This window comes from Rhinoraja longicauda, chromosome 8 (assembly GCF_053455715.1).
Source record: "Rhinoraja longicauda isolate Sanriku21f chromosome 8, sRhiLon1.1, whole genome shotgun sequence".
Taxonomy (NCBI): domain Eukaryota; kingdom Metazoa; phylum Chordata; class Chondrichthyes; order Rajiformes; family Arhynchobatidae; genus Rhinoraja; species Rhinoraja longicauda.
Window position 1 is genome coordinate 12,737,035 of NC_135960.1, and position 20,067 is coordinate 12,757,101.

Here is a 20,067-nt window from a genome sequence, read left to right on the forward strand (position 1 = left end):
ACTTTGCATGAAAGATTGCAAGAGCAACTTTTGTGACTTGGAAAAGAAAATATTTGTGCAAACATTTGAGTCTAACATATTATTAAAGTAGGAAAAAAAACTGCAGATGCTGGTTTAAATCGAAGGTAGACACAAAATGCTGGAGTAACTCAGCGGGTCAGGCAGCATCTCAGGAGAGAAGGAATGGGTGACGTTTCGGGTCTAGGCCCGAAACATCACCCATTCCTTCTCTCCTGAGATGCTGCCTGACCCGCTGAGTTACTCCAGCATTTTGTGACTACCTTCATATTATTAAAGTAGACAGTTTGTACAACTTTAAGAAAATCTAAATTTCTAAAGAAAATTTTACCTTACAGAGAGAAATCTATGACAATTAGCAAACAGTATGCAATCATTAGAGTTACAGCTGTACAGCAAGGAAAAGGCCCTTTGGTCCACTTTGTCCATATTGGGCTAGTCCCATTTGGCCCATAGTTCTCCAAACCCTTCTTATCCATACATCTGTCCAAATGTCTCTTAAAAGTGTTAACTCCATCCACTTCTATAGCTTGCTCTGGTAGCTGATTCCAGACATGGGCTACACTCAGAGTTTTAAAAAAGTTGCCTCCGAGATCCCTGTTGAATATCTCGCATCTTACCTTAAGCTTATGCCCTCTAATTTTAGAACCGTTAAATGTCCTTTTGCAGCAAATAGGGCATTTGAAGACATTAATACATTGAATCATTTTATTGCATAAAGAAGCTAAAGTAGAACTGGCCTTCATGAACAGGAAGCAGGTTACATAAGTGCACACATTAGTATCACTTAATTACTTATAAAATTCTATTTATTCAGCATTTGCATACACTCCCTCTTCCCCCAACCCTACAAATAGAAAATCTATCTTCTTAATCTTTTCCAGTCATTTTTCTTTGTTTTTTCAGTAGCAGACAAAATGAAGTGCTTGAGCCTTCATGCAGCAGATTCAACATGAAAAACAATTATAATCTTTAGGCATTAAAAAAAAAATGTGAGTTAAAGTTAATTGCCATGGTATCACACCTTGCTCTCATCTGCTCCACTACAACACCATAAAGCAGATTGAATTTTAAGTGTTTAAATTTTTGTTTTCAGTTTGGAAAAAATACATGATCCCGAACCTTAAGTGCATAATATAGGTTGGGTGAATTGTCACAAATCTCTTCCTAAAGGAAAACAAAAGACAGAAATATTGTGCATCATGAAAATAAATGGATGGCTAAAAATGCCTCAGCCCCATATCCAACTCAGTCTGGACATTGTAGAACTCCAGGGTTCAGTTGTGGACTTTATTATCACAATACGTAAAAAGAAAATCTATTTAATCCGCAGAACATAAAAATCGACAAAATTACAACCCTTTTACAAAAGCACCTCATTATCGAGACCATTCGAAAAGCCAAGGTCCACTTTGATTAAATGGGATGTTGGAATGTCAGCAATTATTTTTGGGCGTTAATTCGGGTTGTTTTTACTTTTGTTGAAATCTGCAAACATTGCAGCAAGATAAAGGGGGGGAGGGAGGGGGGAATAGGTGATTGTTGAGACCAAAAACAAACTCATAAAAATGATACCATGCAAGATGGCTCATGTAAGATGAAACAGAACATTGCTTTACCCACCCATAACCCACTGAAAAAATATTTGATGCCCATCAGTTTTAAACAGTACAACCAATTATTTCTCTTTTTGCCTGTTTTTCAAATAGCTGTCCATATTTAATAAAAGGATATCCAATGTGTAATCTGAATCTGTCTCCTGGTAGTTGAGGAATTGTCCAACCTTGGGTAGACACAAAATGCTGGAGTTCACTTCAAGATGATGTGGTATCCATCACTTTGCTCAGCTGTGAAGAAAAGTTTTATTAACGTTAAAAGAGACCAGTTTGCATAGAAGAAATATTTTCAGCAATTTTACAATACCAGGGTGCAATTTAAAACGTTAGTTTCTCAAGGGATTATGCACTTCAGTTTGCCCAATTATTGCACAGAATCTATAGACATTCCCCACATTATATGGGGCAGGGTGGCGGGGGCATTCCTCAAAAACAGACTCTATCATCGTTTTTCATAATTTGAAGCCAGTGATGAAACATAAATTGATAAAGATAAATGTCGTCTTGATTTATTTATCTTCAAGTCCCCCTCCGCTCCACCCACTCCACATACAAATTCCGTGAGAGCAGGCATTTGCCACATCACAATCTTTTAGGTATAGATTGGTGAATTCAATACCAATTCATCTGGTGAAGGTACTCCCACATAGCTGCTGGACAATGAGTTCTAGGAAATAGACTCTGTAATAATAAAGGAACGGCAATATTGGGCAGAATGGGGTGCAGCTTAGAGGGGAAACATGCAAGCATGAGGTCCCAATGCACCTGACACTCTTGTCCTTGTTTGTGGCATGCAATGGCATGCATGGGTTTGCTATGGTGAAGTCAGATCAGCCCTGGTGAGTAACTGCAGTGCATCTTGTAAGTGATACAGACTGCAGCCACAATGCACCAGCAATCGACGGATGGATTAAATCAGGGAAAAAAAGAAGAATCCAAGCAAACTATACCTTTTAAGATGCAGATAACAAAGCAAACCTCGTCACAGAAATTTTTAACCACCTGGAAATAAAAGGATGCATATTAGTCTGAGGTATTAAGGGCAGCTATTCCAGCAGCCCTACAACAGACATACTAGTATCTATAGCCGTTAGGAAGTTTGCCAACAAAGGCAGCATTTTATTTAAGGAGACACTTGCTTCGCCTACATTAAATCAATGATGCTACAGTTGCCATTGTAACGGCTCTCTTCGGAGGTGTATTCATGAGCAAGGCTTGATGGTAGGTTTGTTCGGCATCTAGTGCACACAGCAATACTACAGAATTAATTTGAAACAACTATACTTTTAATACACAGATTAGAATTACTGAGCTCCTGTCAAATTAAGCGTTACCAGTTGATGGAGCATCATGTAATATCAACTACCATTTATGCAGTATACGTGCCTGAAAACTCAAAAGCAGCTCTTTTGAATTGGAAGTGTAGTGGTAATGCAAAGTTCATTGGGAGCAGTAACAAATTAGATACAATGCAATCACCCAAGCTTTAGATGCATCTTGCATCACCCTACAAGCCATGTGCAGTGTTGAGCTATACAGACCAGAGCGTTCCAGAATCATGCCGCATTTAATGCAGTTTGCTGATCATAGCTTGGCAGCAGTCGGTCGGTTCCCAGTGCTCTTTAGCCTTGTGGGAAAGAGAGGGAAGAAAGAGAGAGAGAGAGAGAGAGAGAGAAAAAAAAAACAAGCAGCATTTGTTTTTCTGATCAACTCCAAAATGCTACAGAAAACTAAGTTGGTGGGTATTAATAAAGAATTATGAAATGGATTATAATCAAAAGCAGGTCAGCCCAAGTGCTACACTACAACAAACTCATCAAAGGCTTCACAAACATGATGAAATCATCGCCAATAGACAGTGGTTTTCCTGCAGGATTTAATTTTATTCCTGGTGTTCTGAGATTCAATACACGCATGGTGATCCAATTTATTAGTTTTGCTTCTTTGTACACAGTTCAAGGTAGGAATGAGAAACTTGGAGATGAAATGCAGATAGCAAGAAACAAAAATGCATGCAATTGAAATTTATATCAGCACTAAATCGAAACCTAACCACAAATATCTATACATCCAAAACTATAACACAAAAAACAATTTCATTAAGGGAGAACCCAGAAATAGTTACACTGTGCTGGGAATGTGGTGATGGAGTGAATGAAGTACAGGTAGTTCTGCTATAAACACAACAGTTGCCTTCCCGATAAACACTGCGTAATAGAAAATCGCCTTATAACAATTGTGTCAATGGGAAAAGGGAGCAATAAGGACCAAGTGAGTTTCAGACTCGCTATTACAAAGCTATTTTCCCTGCAGGATTTTCAAAACTAACGAAAAAAGGTTGTTTCTTAAAAAATAATTGTGCTTATCTTTTTGCATGAAAAAGTAAAATTTCCCAACACAGCTGCTGGTTTAACCACAGGAGATCATTGAAACTGACAAGCATTTGCTTCTATCGATAGTTGTGCAATGATGATCTTTTAAAAACAATGTAACATGCTAAATGAATATAATTTTAATAGAATATCTTGTACCAGTCTACACTTTTCTTGCAGCTAGGATGGCATAATGCCTGGGCATACAAGGGCCTCACTGTGTTATGAACATGAGCATTCATGAAACATAAGCAGGAATAGGATATTTGGGCCTCATGCCTGCTACATTCTTGAATAAAATCGAACATGATCTTACACCGCAGCACCATTTTCCTGCAAGAACTCAATTGGGCCATTTGGCAGATCAAGTCCGCCATGCAATCATGGCTGATCTATCTTTCACTCTCAACCCTATTCTACTCCTTTCTCCCCATAACCCCACACACCTAGACAAATCAAGAATCTATCAATCTGGGCCTATCAAAATACCCAATGACTTGGCCACCACGGCTGTGTGTCAATGAATTCCACTCATTCATCACCCTCTGACTAAAGAAATTCCTCATCTCCTTTTGAAAGGTACATCCTTTAATTCTGAGCCTCTAGCCTCTGGGCCTAGTCATCATCTCCACATCCACTCTATCCAGACCTTTCATTATTCAGTAAGCTTTTTGGCTTCCATCTCCAACAGTGTGCACTAGCTGATTTATATTACCACCATCCTCTGCATAAACATCACTTCCAACAAAGGGTCAGCTTATTCCCTGGATAATGTGTGTACAGTGGACACCAAAAGCCACTCACACCAGCACAGCAATGCCTCACTCCTTGGATAATGTGTTAGACAATAGACAATAGGTGCAGGAGTAGGCCATTCAGCCCTTCGAGCCAGCACCGCCATTCAATGCGATCATGGCTGATCACTCTCAATCAGTACCCCGTTCCTGTCTTCTCCCCATACCCCCTCACTCCGCTATTCTTAAGAGCTCTATCCAGCTCTCTCTTGAAAGCATCCAACGAACTGGCCTCCAGTGTTGACACTGAACAGATTAATAGCCAGTCACACCAGCACATTAATGCCTCATCAACTGGTGCATGGAAGGCAGATATGTAGTTTTTAAATGGAATTGACTAGAGAATGCTTCATGCTGGTCTCCAATTTCTGGGGGTCTAAACCAAAGTTAATATCCCCAAAAAGCTGGCATTTACCTCCATAATTCAAAGCATTGCAATTGTCTGCCATGATGTAGATGTTTGTGCAAGAGATACCCCATGAGTGGAGTTCAGTGAACAGAGAGCTGTCGCATTAATGACATCATGGACAGTTGCCCAACATTTGCGATTCTTTGGATTTGGAGAAGTAATTAGGTGTCATGTTGCTGCTCCATTCAACACAACCAAAAGGTTGGTTTTAATATACTACCTCTTAAATCACATCATTTCAGACTTCCTACTTCTGGCCAAAATTCCAAAAGATGTAATTCAGAGGTGTTGGAGATGATTCTTGTCACATACCACACGGCCGAACTCTGGAGTAGCAAAAATGGTACAGTTCCTGCAAACATACAAATCCATTGGCTTCAAAAGAACCAAATGTCATGAGGCAAATACTGTTGGGAGCGAATACAGGTTTAGCTCTGATGAGGAATGAAAATAACTCTCCCTGCAATTTCTATAATTGATCAACTACAAAATTCCCAATAAAAAACATACTTTAATGAACATAGCCTGTGAGCCCTGTCACATGTGGAAATAGTGTGATTTAATGGCAACACTGTAAAAGATCCCCAACCTGGAAGCAACCAGTGGGATCAACAGTTAAAGGGTATTAATACATAGCAATGATTACTCTTGGCACATCAGAGTGTCATGTGTCAATAGAAAAGCAAATGTCTGCAGATGCTCGAAGTCTGAAATAATAAGGAATAAAATACTAGAGATACTCAGCAGGTCAGGCAGCATCTGTGATGAGAGTAAATGCATTTAATGATCTAGGTCAATGACCCGTCATAAGAATGGGTCTGAGGAGGGGTCCTCGACCCAAAATGCCACATCAATTTCTCTTCCTACAAATGCTGCTCGACATGCTGAGTATATGTCTAGTAGCTTGTTTTGCATCACGACTTTGGGTGTCAGACAATGGCATGGAAACTAGACTGACATTCCACAGTGAGGAGGTTCTTCACTGCCAGAAATGCAACCTTGCGTATGAAACATGATCCTAAAGCAGCTTTTGTTCTCTCGGGCAGTAGTACACAAAGCAATTGCACAATTCAAAGAGCAAGCAAGGTCGCTCTGTATCCTATTATCCAACACATACTCCTCAAACACCACTTACACAGTGCCCAACTACTTACCTCGATGTTGCACAAATTCACTGCCACATTTATAAATATTACAAGGATTGTACTTCAAAATTAACTTTAATCGTGAAAAACACTATCAGAGGAAGTTCAGTCAGCAAGTTATTTGATTTGATTTACAAGTTGGCAATATTTAGTTTGGAGCACGTTTTTCCAACATAAATGCCTCATTCATTGCAACTTGTCTACATATTTTGGGTTTATGGCAGTAATCCTGCATAATGCAAATTCTCTATGGTGTTCCATTTTTTTTTTTTAAACCGAGCTAGGGAAATCAATCATGCAACTTATTTGGAAATAATTCATTACTTCAAATAGATATTGATCTTATTAGCTCACTTACATAAAAAATATCTGTAATCATAGAGCAAATTAAATACATCTCTATACAGAATGTCAAAATGACAGTTGATCCCAGTAAGTAAAAAATGCAGACACAATGCTGAAAAACTGAGCAAAACACTCAGTGCTGGAGAAGCTCTGGTGGTCAGACATTTGCGGGGGAATGGATAAGGAAGGTTTTGGGTTAGGGAGGAAGATTGCGACCTGAAACGGTGCCTGTACATTTCCCTCCACTGATGCTGCCTGATCTGCAGAGTTAGACAATAGGTGCAGGAGGAGGCCATTTGGCTCTTCGAGCCAGCACCGCCATTCAATTTTGTGAAATCTCCCGAGATGCTGCCTGACCTGCTGAGTTACTCCAGCATTTTGTGAAATCTCCCCAGATGCTGCCAGACCTGCTGAGTTACTCCAGCATTTTGTGAAATCTCCCGAGATGCTGCCTGACCTGCTGAGTTACTCCAGCATTTTGTGAATAAATCGATTTGTACCAGCATCTGCAGTTATTTTCTTATACCGCCATTCAATGTGATCATGGCTGATTATTCTCAATCAGTACCCCGTTCCTGCCTTCTCTCCATACCCCCTGACTCCGCTATCCTTAAGCTCTAGCACTTTGTGTTTTCTCTAGCACTTTGTGTTTTGCTCAAGTAAACAATGCAGGTGTTTTACATGGGTGGTGTTGCAGCTGCACTCCCGTATCACTGCCTCATAACTCATCATCTTCCTGCATCTACCGAGAACTAATACTACAAACTGCTCCAGAAATGGCTCCTGCCCAAAATGGACACCACTAAAGGTATCACTGAACGGACAGTTCATCAATTCTTTACTGTGAGCTCTCATTGCATAGGCTATAAGGACTTTGTAGCCATTTATGTTGGTCACTGAATACCAAAGAGCATCAATTACAGAACACATGTGACCAAGTTACTGTAATGTTTGTGTGCATATGTACAAGTGGCTATATGTGTGTGTGTGTGTGTGTGTGTGTGTGTGTGTGTGTGTGTGTGTGTGTGTGTGTGTGTGTGTGTGTGTGTGTGTGTGTGTGTGTGTGTGTGTGTGTGTGTGTGTGTGTGTGTGTGTATATATTTATTATACACACACTCACACTGAACTTTTTTTCTGTAGGAAAATAACTGCAGATGCTGGTTCAAATCGAAGGTAGACACAAAATGCTGGAGTAACTCAGCGGGTCAGGCAGCATCTCAGGAGAGAAGGAATGGGTGACGTTTCGGGTCAAGACCCTTCTTCAGACTTTTTTTTCTTGTTTACAGTGTACTATGTACATATTCTGTTGTGCTGCTGCATGTAAGAATTTCATTGTTCTATCCGGGACATATACGACAATAAAACACTCTTGACTTGACAGTGTCATTTGCAAATATACATGTTCTCAACAGAATTTGTTCCAGCATAGTGACAAACGGTGCAGAGGGTCTCTGCTCCAAACTGCTCAGGCAAAATCAGAACCAACAGGACTGGAAGATGAGCATTCAATGCTTCAGGCAGATATCATATAAATATTGTTTCAGTTTAGTGAAACCTGCCACCACAATGCAGTTTTGGAATATCATAATAAATAATTAGTGGCTGCATATCAGAAACAGACAGCTAAAGCAGGAAAATGGACATAACTTAGTATATTTGCCAATGTACCAATGTACCATATCATGCAACTTACAATGTTGCAAAAAACAGTTATATTAAGATTTTGGGACTGCGCATAAATAATCTTCCAATAAGCTGCGTTTTTAGCTCTATAACGAGTCAAGGATAAGATTTCTTACTTTAAATTTGAGAAATGAGGGAGAAAGGCCATGCCCCTTGTATAAGAAACCACAGTGAGTACAGAGGTCAATGAACAAGATTTACCAAACTCCGATTAGATAATAGATATCATTTGATTTTTTTTTAAATGCAGAAAACCAAGGCAAAAATAAATCTACAGGACTTAGAGAGAGGAGTGCAAGGTGGGTCGAGAGAGGGAGGAGGGAAGCACGAGGAGGAGAGAGAAGGGAATAGAGGACAGAGGAAAAATGAAGAATGTTTTTGTTTAGAATTGCAGTTACAAGCAACAACCAAAGAACAAAATATCCAATGTTTTTACCCCAACTTGGGTTCAAATTGATGCCATTCAGGGGTATTCAAATCCCGATAGAAGATTAAAGAAAAAGAAAACAATTAAAAAAAATAAAAATAATCGAGTGTTGTCTCAGCTTCCATTCTGTGCATGGACCTCTCTTAGATCTCACCTCATCACTGACAAGCACGTGGATCCCACTGGGTCCCTGTCTGTAGATCTGGTTAATCTGCTGCGGAGAAATGCTGTACATTTTTGCTATTTTCTCAGTTAATTCTATCGCTGTCAGCTCTTCCAAAAAGATTGGATGGTATACTGGAGGAAACCGGGAAAAAGAATTTCATCACATAAACAACAGTTCAAATAAGAAAAACAATATATTATTTGGATTTCTCTTTCTTCCATTTTGCTCCCCGTTTCTCCCGATAGTCCGACTCGTGGTGTTGTGGGTGCTGGTAGACCTCCCATTATCTCAAAGAATCAATTCCTCACGATTTCTTTCACGGATGATCCATGCACCACCAGCTGTTCCTCGGAAGCGTACAACCCAGGACACAGTCAACTGACCCACCGTGCCAGCTCAAGCTCTTTAAAAAGGTGCTATTCAATTAGCCGAAGTCCCCATTTCCCCCCTTAATCCAGCAAATTCTTATTCGAATATTCATTTCATACTGTTTTAAAAGTTATACGATCTTCTTCCACCATCCAGCATGCATTAGATTTGTAACAACTCAATGCAAGAAAGAGCGAATCTCGTTTTCCCTCTGAAAAGTTTATTCCTTTCTACTCCCTCAGCATTTCTACCAAATTGCACCATATCATTGCTGTACTGAGAAGAATACAGCTTCCTACGCATAAAAGTCTCGCAGCCTTGATACCATTTTGTAAATTTCTTCTGCACCACTCCAAAAGAGTGACATCCTTCCTGGAATGTGGTGCCCAGCATGGAATACAAAGTTCCAGTCGAGGCTAACCACTGATTTATCAACTCTTAGCATAACTTCCTTGCCTTTGTCATAACTGGTGATTATTTACAACGTTCACGATCCTGCCCTGAACATAGAAAATACATTAAAAACTTTCTCTGAAAATAAAATTGCAGCCTGTTATCCCATCCCGATTCGTTGAGATCATCCTTGCTAACCTTGATTAAACTCGCTCTGGTAACTTTTTATAAAATGCACACCATGTTTCAACTGTGGTTTAAGCAAAGATAAATACTCACTTCTAACCTGGGTATAAAGCCCCTTCTGCTTTGCCATCAGTACAGCCTTATTATCACAAATCACTGCTGATATATATACTGCACATATACTTGTATGCCCAAACTGCTTTGTTTCTCAATGCTAAATGGATTCTTACTTTCCAACTAAAGTTCAACTTCCATATTTTTCTTGCCAGAACGCATGGCATCAAACTTATCTGTGTTTCTTTCCATCATTTAATTTATAGTGCCTTTCCTTACTCCTCCATTCAAAATGAACCATGATTAATTCTCCACACTATTTTATTTGCTCTATGTCTGCCTAGGGAACTCAGTGATCCCTGAGAGAGAGAGAGAGAGCAATGAACACTTCCTCAGTGACTGAAAACAAACACCATTACCCGCTAAACACTGCATTTTTTCACTTGGCCAATTTTGTACCAATGGGACTTTCCATCGCCCAGTGGGGGCTCAGGACTTTCATCGGCCTGCTCAGCTCGGCCCTGGGACTTTCCATCGCCCGGTGGGGGCTTCAAAAAGTTGGGAGCCTCGATCACCTCGTGGCACCACGGGAGAAGAATGAGGAGGAGATAAGACTTTGCCTTCCATCACAGTGAGGGTGTGCCTAGAGCAATCACTGTGATGGCTGTTTGTGTAAAAATTGTATCTGTGTGTCCTGTGCTTTTTGTTGTCTACTGCCGGACCCTGACGTGAGAGGACGCTGGCGTTGTTTATTCGCCGCTTTTCCGTTAGGATAGTTTGTCTGTTTGTTTTTATGTTGATTGTTTTTGTAAAGCGCTTTGAGCACCCGATAAGGCGCTATATAAAATAAATGCTTATTATTATTATTATAATGTTGCCCTATTCCTTTAATCCCACAAACAGCAAATATTTCTAACTATGTAACACTTTATCAAATGCTTTCTGAAAGGCTATGCTTGTCGTCTTAATTGCATTTAATTACTTTTATTAACCTCTTTCAATGCTTATCTGGCAGACTAAACAACATGATTTGGCTTTACAAATCCATGCTGGCTCTCAATTACTAACCCATTAAAAAATAATTTTGCCCCAGATCATCAATTCTAAGTTTTTAAGAAAATATATTATCTTCGGTTTTGCACTAATGTGCAACTTAGCAGTCGTGCACATTATATCCCACTTCCAAAATTTGATTCTATTGATTTGCACTCCATGTACTCATGGCATAAATTGACATCCTTGTATTTCTCCACCTCTGACTTTGGGATAACTAGCCTGTAGTTACTGGGTTTACTTCTCTCTTTAGATAAACATTTCCAACCCTTCTGCTCTCTAGACCCTCACCCATATTTAAGGAGTTCGGAAAGGCTTCCTTGCTCCCTGCATCTCCATCAAACATGGAGGCTTTTCAATATTATGCACTGCTGTAAATTGCATCACCTCCTCCTAATCAACCTGTGTCACGTTCAAATTCTAAAACCACCCCCTCCCCCTTGATTGTGACTATTACACTTAAACTGCAGTAATAGCCAATATTCTGCTTTCATCTAAGATTATCACTTTTATAACCCGTGTTGTATTTTTACAAAATTCTCCCTTTATGTTTAAAAAAAAACACAAGTTCCTCCAGCCTCTCAAATTCAGAAGACTAGCTCTAGAATTACGTCACGTATCTGAATCTGATAATCCAAACATTTGATCAATTAGCCAAAACAAAGTCTCTGGAAAATCTTCTGTGACATTACAAAAATGTCCTACAGCGACTAAATAAATAATTTCACCTTGTTTTCAAATGGCCTTGAGAAACATTCCTGTTCTCTTAACCATGTTGTTAACAGCTTCTTGTTGATGGCCTGGCTTCAGAATGACCAGTAATCAGAGCCAGTCCCTTATTGCTGACTGGATCTCTGGTCAAGAAATACTGACTTTTATAAAACATCATCCATTCAGTATGAATGCATGACTCCTATCGTAAATTATCTTCAATTCACCTCCTATCTGTTCTGAAATTCCTTCTGCCATTCCTTGTCCTCAATGTACTTACTGATGAAAATATCGCTGAACGTCATCATAAGTTAGCAAACTCCCCGTCGGGCAGTTAACCAACAAAATAGCTCCATGTTAAGAGAAGGCGAGTCAGCACTGTAAAGCTCAATGAAGGAGCTCAGTGCTGGAGCCTGCACAACGTAGCCCTTCCAAACTGCCAAGACAAATGATCACAGCAGTTACAGAGCCACTGTAATTGCAGAAGGAGCTAATCTCTGCAAAGATCTGCTTCTGTGAACTGTCACTTCTCTTCATTTGCTTATTTTATCTATAATCCCCAAAGGCCTAATTGTGGTTTTCAGGTGGTTGGGGGTGGTGTTGCAAAATGGGAGGTAGCAAAGAATTCATTTTCCTCAAGATTATCCAATGTCCTTCTAAATCTGTCAGAGGTGCAAAGAGGCATTGATTTGAAAGATACCAGTGTCAGGACATACCATATGAGGCGTCAACAACTCCTTGGCTCTGTTGTTTGTGAAGGTAATTCGTCCGATTCTGCTCATGCTCCTGACACATATAGATGGTCAGTTTTGGATGGATAGTTCTGTGGGCATAGGTATTGGAAGTATGGTCATTAGTCTCACTGCACGAGAACAAAAGTTCATTTGACATTCCATTATCTGGAGCAGTTAATATATTTGTTCAACATCTTCAAATGGGCGGCACGGTGCCGCAACGGTAGAGCTGCTGCCTTACAGCGCTTGCAGCGCCGGAGACCCAGGGTCGATCCTGACTACTGGTGCTGTCTGTATGGAGTTTGTACGTTCTGTCTGTGACCTGCGTGGGTTTTCTCCGAGATCTTCGGTTTCCTCCCACTCTCCAAAGACGTACAGGTTTGCAGGTTAATTGGCTTGCTATAAATGTAAATTGTCCCTAGTGTGTGTGTGGGGTAGTGTTAGTGGATGGAGAATCGCTGATCGGCGCCGACTCGTTGGGCCGAAGGGCCTGTTTCCGCGTTGTGTCTCTAAACTAAATTAAAAGTGTGCTTGACATTCCATTCGCAACGACAACTTCCATTTGCAAGGTAACATTTGGATGAAATGGCACTGCACACTGTTATGGAGTTGATCAGAGCCTTAGTTCATCGTGTCAGTTTTGGTTCAAAGAGTGGCACTCCTATCCTTGTTCAAGATCAGCTCCTAGGATTTGAACTCTGATTCAGTAGGTATACAACAGTAACATTTTTTTAAACTCTTTCACTAATGTCATTTGCAGGCCAGCATTCATTACCCATCCAAGTTGCTAAAGACTACGTGGTCTTAAGACACCTGCTTGATCTCAACAAGACGGGTCATCAACCACAATCCTGCCAAGTTGGAGATACAGGCAAACTATTTAGGGCAAGGGTAATGGGTTACATTCCCTGAAGGGCATTATTGAACCTGTGGGCTTCATCCCTGCTGCTGTCAGACTAATGAACAGACCTCTCATAAACTAAGGGTATAATCCCAATCTCCCAACCTACATCAGAGGCCCTTGCACTTTTATTTTATCTGTACTTTCTCTGTAACAGTGATGCTGCAACACAAGCATTACATTTCGTACTCTGCCATTTCTTGACTTGTCTGTTGTACTTAGGTATCGCTTGATTGCACTCATGTATAATCTGATCTGACTGTATAGCATGCAACGTTGCTCACTCATATCTCAGTAAGCTTGACAATAATAAACATAATGGAAGGGTTTAGACTTTAGAAATACTGCGTGGAAACAGGCCCTTCAGCCCATCAAGTCCATGTTGACCACGATCACCCCATACATTAGTACTACCCTACACACCAGGGACAACTTACAATTTTTTTAAAACCAAAGCCAATTAACCTACAAACCTGTACCTCTTTTGGAGTGTGGGAGAAAACCTGTGCACAATAGACAATAGGTGCAGGAGTAGGCCATTCGGCCCTTCGAGCCAGCACCGCCATTCAATGTGATCATGGCTGATCATTCTCAATCAGTACCCCGTTCCTGCCTTCTCCCCATACCCCCTGACTCCGCTATCCTTAAGAGCCCTATCTAGTTCTCTCTTGAATGCATTTAGAGAATTGGCTTCCACTGCCTTCTGAGGCAGTGAATTCCACAGATTTACAACTCTCTGACTGAAAAAGTTTTTCCTCATCTCCAGTCTAAATGGCCTACCCCTTATTCTTAAACTGTGGCCTGGAGCACCTGGAGAAAACCCACGTGGTCACCGGGAGAATTGACAAACTCCACTACAAAAGACACTGCACTGTTGTGCTACCTCAAATTGCTGTTATTGCTGTGACAATCTTTGTCAAAATGAGTTTGAATGAGGTGAATAAATGGTAGCCAATTCAATAAACTATGTCTATAAACTAGGGTGGCAGAAGAAAGGCAACTGTGCTACAACAAGTGTCAGCAAATCATGGTCTGTATGTACTATTGGACATTTTGCAAAGGGATTATCCTAGGAGTAGGGTCAAGGCGGAGGGTGGGAAGAAATGGGATCAGAAAGATGATTGCGAAAAATGAGAGTGCAGTGAATAGTCAGCATTTAGAACATAGAACAGTACAGCACAGGATCAGGCCCTTCAGCCCACAATGTCTGTGCTGAACATGATTCCAACTAAACTAATCTTATCTGCCCACACATGATCCATACATTCATGTGCCTTCCAGAAAGCCTCTTAAATACCACTATTGTATCTGCCTCCAGATACGATAGTCATCTACATTTAAGGAGTTCAAATGTAAAGCTTGTTGGAGATCAATGAAAAACCAGCGAAGTGCAATCAGAAGTGTTTGGAACTTCTATGCTGGTGCAAAGAAAGGCAACAACACAGTGAATAATTACATATTATGCTTCTGCAAAATTCATTTAAAGAAAGACATTTTACAATATTTTTGACCCACCTTCCCTTGATTGTATTAAAGAGTCTGATTCCATCTGCAGGACCACAGATCTGAATCAAGTCCTCTTTAGTCATTTTCAACATATCCGCACCTAAGGAATTTATTAAAATATCAATGTAAGCATGTGTAACTGCAGGGAAGAAATAGGCGTGTTATGTACAATGAAAGAATGCAGTTTACACAAGGTTTATGTAAAGGAGCAAATACTAACACTGGGTTAATTAGATTCTTGCAAACCCCTTTAACCTTCAGCAAGGTGAACAACGGCTTTAAAGAGCCCATGCGAATATTATGCATTAAACATCAAAACCTTTACTATTTTCTTTAACAAAAAATAAACTCCAACATAAAAAATAGTGCAAGGTTTCCAACAGAACAGTATAAATACTACAAAGTAGATATAACATTCTCTCCTCCTTAAACATTCCCTACGGTCAAGAATGATTTGATTCCACTATTCTCCTCCAGTCCACTATTCTCCACTGTGGTGTAGTTCGCTATATTCCCCACCTCAAAGATGTCCTTTCTTTAATCGCTTACTATGGTTCAGATCGAAGGTATTTATTCACAAAATGCTGGAGTAACTCAGCAGACCAGGCAGCATCTCAGGAGAGAAGGAATGGGTGACTTTTCGGGTCGAGACCCTTCTTCAGACTGGGTCTCAGACACTTTCTCAGTCTGAAGAAGGGTCTCGACCCGAAACGTCACACATTCCTTCTCTCCTGAGATGCTGCCTGACCTGCTGAGTTACTCCAGCATTTTGTGAATAAATACCTTCGATTTGTACCAGCATCTGCAGTTATTTTCTTACACTACTATGGTTCAGAGTTCAGAGTAGTGTTCCAAAAACTGGATGATTTGACCCAAATGGAGCTGGTCAAGACTGAGTAGAGGTCTGATATTGGGCATGTTGGCCTGGAGGATGATGATGATAGACACAAAAAGCTGGAGCAACTCAGCAGGACAGGCAGCATCTCTGGAGAGAAGGAATGGCCTCCAGAGATACTGTCTGTCCCACTGAGTTACTCCAGCTTTATGTGTCTATCTTCGGTTTAAACCGGCATCTGCAGTTCCTCCTTACACAGGATGATGATGATGATGATGTTGGGTTATCTCTCCTGCCAGAGATTCATCTTGGTTTACAGCACGAAAATGGGCCCTTTGCCCCATTGAGTCCATGTCGACCATCAATCACCTGAGCATTTTTCGTGTACTCCGTAAGCAAATCCAAATGAGTTGTAGGATAAATGCTGGGCACCGAGGCTGGGGAAAAGATAGTTATAAAAGAGGTGAAAAGGAAGAACCCATCTTCTTTCCCTTACCTCTTCAGTAAGAGGAAGGAGACGCAGTAGGAGTATTTTAGTGACACCAATCATTTATGAAGTTCAATATTACAATACTGCAGATGGAGAAAAAAAAACTCAGAAAATGTTGGAAATACTTTGCTTGTCAGGCAGCATCTGTGAAGGGAGAAGCAACAATTTTGTTCATTGATAACTAAATCAGAGTAACTTGGATTTAATGTGTAGGAATGTACTGCAGATGCTGGTTTAAACCGTAGACACAAAGTGCTGGAGTAACTCAGCGGGACAGGCAGCATCTCTGGTGAGAAGGAATGGGTTGAGACCATTCTTCTTTTGTCTAACTTGAATTTACTACTGTGATACCACAAAAGATTTCCTGAGGATCATCAAAGATAATTTGACACCAAACCCTACAAGTACACATCAGCTTGGTCAGAGGGATGTTTTGGAGAACAAGAGACAGAAAGGCAGATGAATTAAGAGACGTGGGACCATCAGAGCCCTGGACAGAGGCTGCTGAAGATCCAGCATAAACAAACCTTCAAACAGTGTCAATCGCCCAGGCGATGCTGGGAAACATTATTACTTCACATCTTGAGCACTTACTGAGCTTGCAACAATTCTAGATTCATTCTCACCTGAGAAATTGCCAAATAACCAGCAGAATGCTGAGAAGCGGTTTCTGATCAGCCACTGCTGTGCATCCTGGTTTGAGGCTGTAGGTGAAAGGTGCTGCAATGCAAAACGAACGGAAGATCTTAACTCAGAAAGCTAATGGATGGGAGACCAGAATTTCCTCAGCAAGAAAAGTATCATATTAAGAGGTGCTTATAACTACTTACATCAGTGCTCAGAGGCAAGAGTTCATCTTGGCTTGTAGGCGAACAATTTCTGAATTTACCCATGCAAAAAAAAAAAGAGAAGTCAGTGAGTTATGATGTAGCCATATTAACACCTCAGGGATAAAAAGAAAAACACAACCACAATCTTATCTAGAAGTTCAGTTAGTTTATTGTCCCATGTACCGAGGTACAGTGAGAAGCTTTTGTTGCATGCTAACCAATCTGACAAAGGCTAAAGCTAATGAAAATGACTAATGAGATGAGGAAGATCCAAGATCTAAATGTCCTGCATTTTATTCTGAGATAAATCTCAAAAATTTAGAATCAATGCAAGAACAGTAGAAATAAACACTGAATGTTAAATCATCCTCTTTCAATAACTAATATTTGGAAGGATATGGGAAAAAACGGGCAGGTGGGACTAGTGTAAATGGGGCATCTTGGTCTGCATGGGCAAGTAGTGCCAAAAGTCATGTTTCCATGCTGTAGGACACTAAAGGGCCTGTCCCACTAAGGCGATTTTAAGGCGACTGCCGGCAACTAAGCTGTCGCCGACAGTTCACCGAGGTGTCGGGGGCATGATCGTGAGGAGTCCTCCAAAAATCGTAGTGGATCTCAGCCAGTCGCTGAGAAATCATCCGGAGTGAAATTTCTCGGCGACAGCTGGCTTGTCGCCAGGTATCGTTGCTTATTGCGGGCGCTGTCGCCTGCTGTCCCCAGGTTTGATAGGTTCTCTTAGATGCATTTAGAAGCACATAATATTAAAATAAGTAAAGTCATTTCAAAATACCATAAAATGCTCGTGTTTAACCAATTTATTTACCGTCAGGACATTTGACAGGTAGATTGGAGGCGACAGTTTGACGGTCAGGTAAGCGTGGGAATTTTCACGATGTTTATGGCCATCAGGCATTACATTTAAAGTGGACTCCCAACCCAGATATGCAACCCAGAAACCAGATATGCATCTCCCGTACATTTTCAAAGAATGCCCACACATTTTTCACAAAAATCCACTTAACCACTTTTTAAATTATATTTTTTAATACAGCTATTAGTAAACTGGAAGTCAATCCAGTTTATGCCTTGTTACAGTGATGCTTGGTTTTTAAGTAACCCATACAAGATGTTATTGTTCAAAACTCTCAAGTACTTACGTACTTGTCAGTGATTTCAGCGAAAATTAAGACGCCGGAGAAGCATTGACAGCGTGGGAATTTTGCGATGTTTCTGAAGACGGTGTAGTCTCGACCTGACTCGGCATTGTCATGGTCATTGTCGTCGGGTAGAAGAAAATTTTGGCGATCTGCTACGACTTTTAGTTGCCGGCAGTCGCCAAAAAAATTGCCTAAGTGGGACAGGCCCTTAACTCAAACTGGATCCCCAGAAGGAAAAATTCACTAATACCATTTAAAAAAATAGAAAATAGGTGCAGGAGGAGGCCGTTCGGCCCTTCGAGCCAGCACCGCCATTCATCGTGATCATGGCTGATCATCAGATAGTTACAATACTTAATTTTTTATTTACTTTTCAAATCAGACAGTTTTGTACCCATCAATGACCTAACAAACCAATTAATAATTCAGTCTGAAGAAGGTTCTCGACCCAAACCGTCACCCATTCCTTTTCTCCTGAGATGCTGCCTGTCCCGCTGAGTTACTCCAGCATTTTATATCTACATTCGATTTAAACCAGCATCTGCAGTTCTTTCCTACACACCAACCAATTAATATGCTTCAGGATCAAGAGGATGTTTTAAAAATAAGTTTGATCCTTCTCCTGCTCCTCAGTTAATGTAAAACGTCAATACTGAAACAAAGCAGATCACTATATTTCTTGAAGGAAGATTTTGTAGAATGTGGTACATACCCGTCACTAGCACTTAAGTTGACAGGCACAGCGCTGTAGCCTGTGGAAGTACAATTAACATACAAGGAATCGGGCCAAGGGGAGCACTGCAGAAGAGAACAAGGAGAATAGTTCAGTCCAAAGCTCTCACAATGCTTTATTGCCTTCTTAAAAGTTAAACAGGAAACCAAGCAGTTTTTCCTCATTGCAAAGAAAATTATGATTAACTGAGACAACTATGTCCAGACAATGGCAACACTTTAAAAAGAATGAAAGAGCTGAGATATACAGCAGGTATAATGTTTAAAGTGGGAGAAGAAATTGACCAGGGCCAAGAAAAATTGTATCTTTGATATAAATAAATCAGGATACAATGGCAGTGAGCTAATGCAGGACTAGTAAAATGTTATTGGTTAGGTTGAAGTAACAGGCCACATCTTACTAATGAAAGGATATAGAGAAGGTGTGGAAGGCATTAAAGGAGATCAGAGCCTTTTGTTATGAGCAAAGAGAGATCACGAAAAGAGGGAACTGTTCCAAGTTGAGAAAACCACCCAAAAGAATGAGTTCAGGCAAAAAAATTCAACTTTAAAGCACATTAATCCTGAAATTTTAACGGGTCAATCACAAAACCATGGTCAAAGCAGAAATTATACCAGTTTTCAAAATAGAAATGCTTATTCATCCAAAGAAGGAAAACTAAAGGGGTATGTCACTGGAATTACATCTTTACTTAACAAGGCAAGGCAGGCAGTATTAGAGAAACAGTGTTGAAACAGGCCCTTCAGCTCACAGATCAGCCATACACTAGTTCTATGTTATCCCACCTGCATAGCCTACACACAAGGGGCAATTTACAGAAGCCAATTAACCTGCTCTGCCCTGGAATGTGGGAGGAAAGCAGAATACCCAATGAAAACCCATGCAGCCACAGGGAGAACGTACGAACTCCACACTGAGAGCACGTAGTCAGGATCGAGCCGTGTCTCTGGTGCTATGAGGCAGCAGCTCCACCACTGTGCCGCCCTTCTGCTATATTAAATGATACTTTTCAAGCTATCGATCAGAGAAGGAAAATTCACCTTCCCAAAATAGTTTCAAAAGGTTACAATATATAAATTTTAATTGATTTTACAATCAGAAAGTCTCTTATACTCATCAATGACCGAACAAACCAATTAA

At 40.5% G+C, this 20,067-nt stretch overlaps 1 protein-coding gene across 10 annotated transcripts in view; it reads right to left on the minus strand.

The window, feature by feature from the left end:
- Nucleotides 1-228: 228 nt before the first annotated feature.
- tfcp2l1 (transcription factor CP2-like 1) overlaps nt 229-20,067 on the minus strand; it is a 41,906-nt gene continuing 22,067 nt past the window's right edge. For 6 of the 10 annotated variants that reach the window (XM_078403331.1, XM_078403337.1, XM_078403339.1 and 3 more), the window contains 8 exons: nt 18,907-18,992; nt 17,038-17,086; nt 16,834-16,927; nt 14,892-14,982; nt 12,458-12,564; nt 8,964-9,106; nt 2,585-2,636; nt 229-1,865 (listed from right to left, as the gene is read on the minus strand). In XM_078403331.1, coding sequence (XP_078259457.1) covers nt 1,828-1,865; nt 2,585-2,636; nt 8,964-9,106; nt 12,458-12,564; nt 14,892-14,982; nt 16,834-16,927; nt 17,038-17,086; nt 18,907-18,992 — 660 coding nt within the window. In that variant the 3' untranslated portion in view covers nt 229-1,827. The other 4 variants (XM_078403340.1, XM_078403332.1, XM_078403334.1 and 1 more) reach the window with 4 other exon arrangements.